We start from the raw sequence: 11,105 nt of genomic DNA on the forward strand, positions 1-11,105 counted from the left end.
TATTGCAGGTGACAGAATAACCATTTTTAGATGCTTTGTCAGTAAGAAACACTGTATGAATACGTCAGCCCCTAGATAATAACTCAATAAGACACTTAATGTTTATGTTTGAATCTGCATTGACATGCAGTTATTTGATTTATTCACACTGACTCAACATGATAGAAAATCTTTGCATTAAATGAGATGCTTTACATTTAATGCAATGTATATTTGACTGAGGGACATTTCAGACAAATAATTTTTCTGAGTGTTTACAGAACTTGCAAAAAATAAGAATTACACAGAGACATCCACAGAGAGTCGATTTAATGTAGAAATTAGATGGTGGACACTGTAAACATTATAACCAGCTAGACATCAGAGTGCGGCAGCACTGTCATATCCAGGGACAGTTTTATTCCATAATACAGTGTAGAAAATAGAAGATTTCTAAGTTCTTTGTGTGGAATATGTGCTTCTGCCTTTGGTCCACCAGATGCACAGACGTGTGACGTATCACGTTCTTCTTGATTTGAATTTAAAACAAATTCAAATCTGGGTGGAAAAGTTTGTGTTTGTTGATGTGACAGATGACAGTGGTATGGCATGTCAAGTTTAACATACAGCGCCACTTATTCAAATCAAGAGAACTAAGTCATACCCAGCCGGTCTTCAGTAATTTCACTGACAGGTCGACTGGTTCAGTTGCAGTACTAGAAGGTTCTCAGCTGACTGATTCGAGAGTACAAGTACGGAGCAATCCACATGTCTTGGTTTGACAACGTCACTGACTACTCTAATGCAACAGCCAATGTGCAGTGTGAAGACCCACAGGCAGATATCTTCTGGACATGTGTCACTATTTGTTCCTTTGTTTTTGGGTTTCCTGGAGCAGCTGCCATACTCTTGGACATGTTCGAGAAAGGAAGAAAAGGGATGCCATTTAGCCCAAATGATGTCTTTATGTTAAATCTCACTGTGATGGATATACTTTTTTTGATACTTCGTCAGTCTGAATGGTTTTATGATTTTTATGAGCATAACTTGGTGGCTGTAGCATTCAATTCCTTCTTGTATTCATTTAATGTGTGTGGAAGGCCTCTGTTTATAACTTGTATCTGTCTGGACTGTTACCTGGCTGTGGTTCATCCACTTACATACCGGGAAAGAAAGAGTCTGACTCCCAGGATCCTGATGGCCGTCGGTGTGTGGACCGCAACTTCTGCATATGGATTTTATTTTGCTATGCTACAAAAGGGTGATTCTGAACCCATCCCAATCTTGTTTTATATCCTGACTCTCCCTGTTATTGGCTTCTGTGACGTGTCCATCCTTTGGACCCTGATGAGATCAAGCCCTGCCAGAGGAAACATCCACCCTTCGAAGAAGAAGGCCCTGCAGATCACCATCCACAACCTTATTATTGGCCTTTTCTCTTATCTTCCATCAATAATTGGGTGGTTTCTGTCCGAAATTACCACGTGTCTTGATTTGACTCCATTGTTGTCCTGCGCTGTGTTTGGAAATACACTGTCAATCAACTTGCATTTGAACAATATGGGAAAGCTGGACTGGTTGAAGTTTTGGAAGCAAAAATGAACCACTTTTTTGACTTTTTTGTTTTCATTATCAGATATTTTCCCAGCTGTGTAGAGCTGCACACATCATCCAAGAGGGTAATAATGCATTTGTTATTATGTTTGTGGTAGCAACATATAGTGTGTTCATCTAGTACAATAAAGGTAGTTTAATATCTGAAGTTTGAATATTCAAACTGATTCTATTTGCATATGTAATGTTGCACCAAATACACTATTAATCATTTGTGTGGACATGATCTCATTTTATTGTCATAAGAATACTTTAAAATGTTTTGATTAAAATATCATTGTGATCATTGTTGTTCATTCATTCATTCATGCATTCATTCATTCAACCTTTATTTAAAAAAACAGAATTGGTGCAAAAATGTGATAACAAACAGAAATGATGAACATAATCACAGAGTGAATTAACACAATGGGTACATAAAAAATAATAACAGATTAGGTCTTTTCAGCATTTAAGGAAACAATGTTTACTTCCAGTTTGTTGTCTTGGTAGAAAACCAGGAGTAATTGATCTATCTGCTGTGATGAACACCATGCAAGGACAACTTCATGTTAAACCAATGTGCTCAACCAAAAAATGGATTCTATTTCTATTCTAGTCACCTTTTAAAACTTCAACTACTTAAAAAGTGCTTGAAGAATGTCTTTTTCCAGTTGAGAATAAGTTGTTTGTAACGTTGTGCTTTGTATTGCAGCTACATTAAATAAAACATTAAATGTATTACCAGCAGAAATATTAAATAATATTACCAGAAGTAACAACCTGTTCAATAAACACATTTGTGTTTCATTCATACAGTGTTTTTAGGCAGTATTCTGTTGCTTCAACATTACTTATAGGAGATAATGTATGCCACTGTATGTTTGTTTTACACCTTTCAGTAGTCACACCTTCATTTGACTAAAAAAGTATTTAATTTACCTAAAATAACACTGATTTTGACAGGTTCTGGAAAGTGACTGGTGATGAATGAGCAGATTAGACAGAAACAGAGAGGAGACCTGCATATTCAAAGCAAGAGATTTTCCACAATGTCTCTAATTCTAATAATAACATTATTATTATTATTATTATTATTATTATTATTATTATTATTATTATTATTATTATTATACACAATAATCCTCATCGCTATCATAAAATAAAAATAAAAATGATAACTTGAAAAATCAATAGATCAATGAGTCACATGACCTAGTGACGTACGTAGTAACGGAAGTAGAATTGTCTCCATCTAACAGCTCTGCCTTCAAAATAAAAGCTACCAATATTTCACGTTACAATAATCGCATTGGCCCTAACATAAAAGTGGGCTTACAAAATGTGTATTATTCATAAAAGCTGGGCGAGAAACCTAGACCACACGCAGATAATACTACAGTGGGAACTCGCAGTGTTGTCTCACAAAAGATAAGTTTCTACCAAACGCCAAGCAGTGTGTGTTTTGTTTTGGAAATATCGACCGGAAACGTCCTGGGAGTGTGAAACTTGACTCTGACCAGAGAGCCAGGGAGCAGTGGACCTACAGCACAGTAACTCTGAAGCGTCTCAGGCCCGGCTCAGTCGCTTCAAACTGGGGATGGCTGTCTGGTAATGTGGCCCGTAGGCTGTGGGAGCCATCGATGCAGCTGTCGTCCAGCCGTGCCTTCGTGAGTTCTGAAGGGACGAGACCGACCACCATGGCCTCAGCGATACCCCGCTGCACATCTGTCAGGCTCCCCGCTGTGGCCACTGTCGTCCTGCTCCTCGTATCGGTGACCACTGTGCGGTCCTCTCAAGGCGACAAGGAGCCGGTTTACCGAGACTGCGTGAAGCAGTGTGTCCGGACCAACTGCACCGGGGCTCGGCTACGGGGCTTTCAGTCTGCCCAGCCGCAGTACATGGCGCTGACAGGTGAGTCGTTGTTGTTGTTGTTGGCAGCAGCAGGTAAGTTAAGCTAACTTAGCTTGTTAGCAGTCTGTTGCTGCATTTCTCCACAAGCTACCCACTGGACTTAGCTTTAATATATCTAGCTGTGTTGTGACATTCGCTAAACGCATCTCTTTGAGCGTCTTTGCTAACAGTTACCATTCATTCTGTGTTGGCTCGTCCCTGCTGCTGCTGCTGCTGTGTGTTGTCATGGCTGCTGTGTGACTTTTACCGCGGTGTGTCTTCGCACCCTCTCAAGAAACGCGACACTGATCCAAATTGAAACAGGCTTGAATGATGAATGCCAGTTTTTCCGGCTGAGCAACGTGTCACAAAGGGCCCACAGAAACTCCACCCTCCACCTCCATTGACAACTGTGTGGGGTGAATGTGCGAGACTTTGAAACAACATCTAATCATCGGTTTCACATGGCTTATAAAAAGGAAGGTTTAACACTTTGTAACAGCCATCATTACCATCATCACCAGATAATGTAGTTGAACTGATGTATATAATACTTTGTTTATCTGTAAACATAATTTGAATGGCCTTTATGAAGTTGCAACTGTTTATAATGCATATCATTGTTTATTAACAGTGGAATAACTATTGAGAGCACATTTTGTTTGAATTTCTGCTCAAAAATTGATGTTGAATATTTGTACCCGTTATCTGTGAGGCCAGCTGAACTTTGACCTTTGACCTGTTGTGCCCGTTCACGCCCTCACCTCCTCTCTCTTTTTTCCCCTGTCCCAGGTTGGACATGTCGCGATGACTGTCGCTATCAGTGCATGTGGACCACTGTGGGGCTTTACCAGGCCGAGGGGTACAGGGTCCCACAGTTCCACGGCAAGGTTTGTGTTCACTCACCAAACCCCGTCACAGACTCTCACACGAATTTGTTCTGGACTGGGGAGGATGCTGAGCTCTGGCTTCATTATCTGTTCACTTTAATCCTGATAATTTATGCGAGTGAAACAACAAAGTGCTCCTGTGATGGTTTTGCCTTTCCCGATTTGATTCAAATGTTCTGTATTTTATTTTCCACAGTGGCCATTTGCGCGCTTCCTGTGTTTCGAGGAGCCGGCCTCGGCCCTGGCCTCGCTGCTTAACGGCCTGGCTTGCCTTCTCATGCTGCTGCGCTATCGCAGCACGGTGCCACGCCAGAGCCCCATGTACCACACCATCAACGCCTTCTCTCTGGTGAGATGGAGAGAATGACTTTAACACAGATCGAAACACCGATACTATTGTGTCACGATCATTGTGAGATTCATAACAAGAGCCTGTGTGTGTTTCCTTCAGGTGTCTCTTAATGCCTGGTTCTGGTCGACAGTGTTTCACACCCGGGACACCTATCTAACTGAGGTAATGGTTGTTGACCGCCTGGGTTTTATCAAATCTTATGACAAATATTTTAACCAAGAGTTTTGTTCCTCTCTATCTGGCCTATACAAAATGAATAACCTCTCACCTTTTGGTTTGGTCCACTTACTCCTGACAGAGACTTCTGTTCAGCCAGCTTGCTATTTATTTAAAGGGCTGGTGAGAGCAGTCAGGACTCGACATGCACACATGGGACAAAGCGATGAGCAGGGCACAGCCAAAAGAAACATTTTCACATAACAGACAGTAAAATGGTTCAGTGTTTATTTAAAAAGCAACACTTTATTGTATGTTGAGTGGAGAGCTGCTAGAATAACTTCCCAACTGCCAGACCGCCTGCTGCGATGAGCGTTTTTCTGTTTTAATGGCTAACGAGCTTAGCTAATCAGTAACATCCTAATGCCATTACGGATAAGCCCTCCAGCTGCATGTGGTATATTTTCAGCAACATACAACAGGCACAAGTCTCTTTCTCCTCATGTTGATTCAGCTACGCTCATGTCTGTATGTCTGTTTCAGAAAATGGACTATTTCTGTGCCACGGCTGTCATTCTTTACTCAATCTACCTGTGTTGTGTCAGGTAAGCTCTAAAACAGGATTTCCACTTACAAATGTTTTCAGTATCATTCACCCCGGTTAACCTCGCTGTCTAAAATACCAATACTAATGATGTAAAACACATTCCTGTTACATCACTTTTGCTTCACCCGTTTCTCTCCTCATCAGAACGTTGGGCCTGAGGCGACCCGGGGTGTCGAGCATGGTGGGAGTCCTGCTCATCTTGGCCTTTACTTCGCACGTGTCCTACCTGACCTTTGTCAGTTTCGACTATGGCTACAACATGGCTGCTAACGCCACCATCGGTACGGCAAATTCAACTTAAAGTCAAATAATTAGCTGGTACTAATGATCATTATACGCTGATGTACTGTACTTGTTTGGAACCCTGTCTGCCAAATGGCTTGTTTTTCATTATTTGTATTTCATTTTAATTTTATGGCATCAGAAGCAGTTCAATTTAAAAAAGAAAAAGAGGGAAATGGTAAAAGAGACGTGACATATAGACATTACCAGCAATAACCAATGATTACATTGGCCATTTGTTAAATCGCTTTAAACCTGTTTTCGTCTTTAAAGGCATGGTGAACCTCCTGTGGTGGCTGTGTTGGTGCTGGCAGAACCGGCGGACCCTGCCATACTGGTGGAAGTGCGGCCTGGTGGTGATGCTGCTTCACGGTCTGGCTCTGCTGGAGCTGCTGGACTTCCCCCCGATGCTCTGGATCCTAGATGCTCACGCTGTGTGGCACCTGAGCACCATACCAGTCCACTTCCTCTTCTACAGGTTCGTCCACTCACCTGCCCTCTGTATGTTTCGTAGCTTTTCTGAGAAGAGAAGGCGGTGTCAGGTTGTGTTTTTGCTTTGACGTTTCAATAAAGTGGGAGAGAAAATGTTGCTTGTGGGGTCAGGAGTGGCACGATTTTTGATTCTAAATCAAAATTATCTTTCAGTTTTGGGGGGGACGGGGGAAAAAAGCAAAACAACACTTAAAAGATGACACAGTTAGCGTACTGTTAGCCGGTAGGCGGGGCACAAAAGTGATCAACTGTCGCGCACCGGAGGTATTTCCCAAAGTGTTGGAAGTGTTGGGTTTATTTTCTTTTTCAGAGCTCCTTCATTGATTTGATTGGGAAGAGGTTTTCACTCTATAAATGATCCGTACTTCCTCTCTCCCTCCAGTTTCCTGATAGACGACAGCCTCTACCTGCTAAACACAGAGAAGATGGGCGTCAAAGTCGAGTAGGAGGAGCTCATCCCCTCCTCTCCACCCCTGCACCCTCGCACCACTCCGATGGATCAGGGCAGCCAGACACCCGAACACGGACGTAGCTCAACCTCCCAGATGACTCGACACGATGCATGACACCACTATGACTTCCATCATTGTAGACATTGTTTACAGTTTTTCTTGTTTTTAATTTTTTTCCTTGTATTTATTTGGGGGTAATTTCTCTCTCCTTTTGGAATTATCGTGATTGACGCTCAGTCCACTGAACTTTGCCTTGTACTGACGTGGGCTCGACGGTTCTTTTATCATTCGTCATAGCTGCAAAAGCAGGATGAGGGAAATGTTTTGTCGGGATGCATATCTTGTTGCTTTTAACTCTTCTTAAATTGATCCCCTTCACCAGCCTCTTGGCTCTGCACAAATAGCAGTTTGCTGTGGCTGACAATAGGTGGCACCAGATCCCTTTGCCAGGCAATCATACCCTCCTCTGTTGGGTCCGGCATGTGTCGGGAGTACATGCGTGCCAAAAGTGGACTGGCGGACGCAGAGAGGTGCCCCTTGTGAAGGGGAGGGGATTGTTCTAGAGAGAGGGGGAAGGGGGTTTATGTTTGGAGGCCATTCTAGCTGACTGTCTTTTTTTTTTTTCTTTTCTCACCGTCACACCTTTATTTTCGTGCCTCTGTTGTTTCCACTGCTGCTTTTGTTTTCTTTTCTGTATATGATTTCAGATTCTCATCAGCTGCCTTAGTTGCTCGTCTCAAATCCTTTTTGTTGTCGTTGACCAATCTGTGCTTTATTCTGTTTACTTTGACAACTTGATTTTTTAAATTTTGGGTGGGATCCGCCCGCTGATCATAAAATGTTGTTATAATTCACCTTGATTGCCTTTGAGTGTGAGGATAAGAGGAAAATGATCGAGATAGGAAAAATAAGTTGTTGTTTGCACCAACAGTTTCTAATAAATCCAGGGTTTGGATGGTGTGTGTGTGTGAATGAGCATGTAGCTGTTTCCCTGACATCCATTTTTTGATTTTGGTTGAATTTCTTGCCGTAATTTTCCCCTGAAATGTGCAAAACACAATGAGCTGCTCTACAGATGACTTGCCCCGTTTACATCGCTCCACATTTCTTCTTTGTGGAAATGATTTTTCAATCAATTCTTTTGTTTTCTTCTCACATTTGGCGCTCTCAAACTCTTGCAATCATGTCACGTATGTCTTCGCCCCTCAGAGTTCCCCTCCCATATGTGCACTTTACGAGTGTGTCCGTACTTTTACATGCATTTTTTGTTGGAAATTCTGCCCATGGCTTTGTATTTCTGTGTGAGAATGTGAACAATGACCAGTGTGTGTGTACACGTTGCCTTGACACGACATTGTGTTGTTTTTGCAGTCATAAACTGAATCGGTGTTTGTGTGTGTGCGTGTAAGAGAGAGACGGAGCTAGATTGTGCTTGATCCTTTTGTGAAGCGGCCAGTGTGTGTGTGTGAGAGAGAGTGTGTGTATATATATCTATATATGTTTGAGGTTTGCTGCGTGAATGTGTGTGAGACGACGGGTAAATTTAGCTTTGCTGACAGACTGTGATGGGGGTGGGGGAAGACCGAGGATGAAAGACTTGGAGAGGTTGTCATAGGTTTGGGTGGCAAAAAGATTCCTGAAATCTTTGCAAAAATATGAGATAAGAAACATTATAAAGTGCATATTCTTTTTTTTTGTTTGTTTGTTTGCCAAAATAGCCCGTATTTATTGAACATATTGAAAAACTCATTCATGATTCCATGTCTGGGGCTCAGTTATGACAGTATATAGATGGAAGGCTTAAAGAAGAACTCTCATTTTAGTTAATCACAAAATCATTGCCTCCTCAATTCTGAAAGTACTTTTATCTTCTGACAAAAACTTGTTGAATCATTTCATTCGTGTCTGTTTTAATAATTTGAATATTTTCTGAGGAATTGGCCTCGCACAAACTGTAAATCATGTCTTTGTTCACTTCCTTCTTCCTCTATAATGACCACATCTCTCCCGGTCCTTTGCTCATCTGCTGCCCCCTGCCTGCTGCCCTGTGCACCGTCGCCTCACCTCTCCTACTGAGTGCACTCTCCTCCACCTCATGCCTGATATTTGACCAAAAAAAAACTGAAAGATATGGAACAAATAAAAGTGTTCTTTGTTGATAAGGAATCTGTCTCGACTGTGTGTTTCTTGGCTTTCTTGTTAATGTTGTTCTGCTCTTCAGTTATCTGTTTTATCGGTCCTACAAATATTCATAGGAATGGGTCGGCAAGAGGAATAATATATTGTAGAAGTAATCAGATCATCAGCGAAAGTATTTTTATAACAGTGTAAAAATGCTCCATGAAAAGTCCTTAATTCAAACTCCAACATAAGTAAAAGTTCTAGTATCAGCTGAATGTGCTTTAACAGATAAAGACAAAGGTTATTTAAAGATCCGTATTTTCCAACCTGGAGGTCCCAACTTTTTGGATCATGAGATGTTCAACAGAAAAGATCACCACAACATGAATGGATTAATTAGTGGAAAGTCAGGTGAAGTTTAGTTCACAAAACATTCACAGCAAAACAGCATTACAGCATTCTTCTAAACCAAACTAAAGCAGATGGGGACTTGTTCAAAACAACAATTCTGAAACGCCGAAGCCTTAAATGATGGCAGTAAGTCGAACACATCTTGAGTCACAAAGCTAGAAATGCACTGTTTTTACATACATTCTCATTGTTCATGGAACTTGTAATTACAGTTGTCAAATAAATGTGAAACGTATAATATTTCCCCCTGAAATATGGTGGAGGTAAAACACTCACTTACCAGAAGTCTGCACTGGTTCCTTGGCATCGTGTCACTTTTCACCCCCGATTAAGTTTTCTTTACAATGTGCTGCTTATAATTCCTTTTGTTCACTGAAATCTATAAGAAATTTGTGCTCAGATCTTTTAACTGTAGGTGAGATGGCATCTTCTTTCCAGGACACTAAGAGTGAATCCACATTAAGGGACATTTATATCCTTGAATCAGCCCTCTCCCCTGTTCCCCTGCTGACTTCGTTCCCTTTGTGCCACCATTATACATTCAAAGCAAACCTGTAATATCACTGGGACAGATTCCTCCAGGTCTATGTTTGTTGATCTACGTAAGCCGTGAGACAATATTCATCATCTAATACAAGCCATTCTTTCTTAGACTTTTAAGGAATATTCCTTGCAGTCTTTGTTGCCCTTGCACTCTCTCACTTGCACACAGTATCTCTCACCCACTTGCTGGCCTCGTCCATTTTTCACCCCATGTTGTATAAGGTTTTTACTTGTAGGTTATCAGACTACTTTTCAGAAAACTCACTTCTGAATAAATAGTTTTAGGGACAGGGATTTTCCTGTTTCTACAGAGCCAGCATAGCTCATCGGAGACTTGCTGCTTAAGAACTCCTCATAAAACTTGCTTTATTCATTTTACAGAAGTTTACAGCTGAGAAAATCACACAACCAGAATGCTAAGTTGGCTCTCGTCTGGCTCGAAAGGGCCTGCAGCAAAGTGACTTAATCTGTGGGAACCAAACATTTAAGCGGGACCAGGACCACCGCTAACCCTTGTGAAAAGTCTGGGCCGTGTGTGTGCTCTGTGAGGCTCAGTGAGGAGCGTTTTTGTTGTTTCCTGATAGCTCTGTGCAGTCGGCTGGACTCTGACCCTGGCTGCTGTGGGTGGGTAGAGTGGATAGATTGGGATGAATAGAGTTTATTCTTCCTCCTTCAACTCCTGATTTGTGACCGTGAAGCGAGGGCATGAGAAATATGAAGATGCTCCGAGTATAACGGTATAGCGTGGACCATTTCCCTTTTATCAAATTCAGTGGGACGCAGCTATCCGTCAGCGAATAAGGTTGAATTGGAATATCCATAATTATGCAACATTTTATAGTTATATGGATATTAGATAGACTCTGGGGTGAGGTGATGTGTGTGAATGAGTGTTTAGTTGGTTGTGGTAGAAACTTCTTTGCTCTGGATGCTCTCCCATTAATAAATGTGTTAATAAGGTCATATAACCTTCATATTGAGGCCACAAGTAGACTTTGCTTTCTGTTAGGAATTAAGCCTGCAAGTGGACCTTTTCGTTTATCCATAGTTACGCTAAACTTCATGTAAGTTGAGAAACAATAGACTTTGATTCTGCAGTACCTGTTGAACAACATAATACTTCCCATATAATACTATAATATAATTTTAAGATATGCACATGCCTTGCTGGGGTACTTGAGTTTTCTGCTAGTTTATACACCTGCTCCAAAATTAACTACATTTACTTGATTGTAATAGTTTCTACTTCAGCAAATTAAGATTTTATAGCTGCATATCAAGTATTCAAAATCACCCTTTATTCTCTAAAAGGAGCCATTTGACATTTTGATTCT

General features: G+C 41.3%; 1 protein-coding gene across 1 annotated transcript; it reads left to right on the forward strand.

Annotated features, from left to right (window-relative positions):
• Positions 1-2,803: 2,803 nt before the first annotated feature.
• On the forward strand, positions 2,804-8,862 carry pgap3 (post-GPI attachment to proteins phospholipase 3). The gene is made up of 8 exons (XM_037080487.1): positions 2,804-3,486; positions 4,258-4,355; positions 4,552-4,704; positions 4,807-4,869; positions 5,407-5,468; positions 5,615-5,751; positions 6,026-6,230; positions 6,627-8,862. Exons 1-8 carry the CDS (start codon positions 3,216-3,218, stop codon positions 6,688-6,690), a joined length of 1,053 nt encoding a protein of 350 aa, XP_036936382.1. The 5' UTR covers positions 2,804-3,215; the 3' UTR covers positions 6,691-8,862.
• Positions 8,863-11,105: the final 2,243 nt, after the last annotated feature.

This window comes from Acanthopagrus latus, chromosome 20 (genome assembly GCF_904848185.1).
Source record: "Acanthopagrus latus isolate v.2019 chromosome 20, fAcaLat1.1, whole genome shotgun sequence".
Lineage (NCBI taxonomy): Eukaryota > Metazoa > Chordata > Actinopteri > Spariformes > Sparidae > Acanthopagrus > Acanthopagrus latus.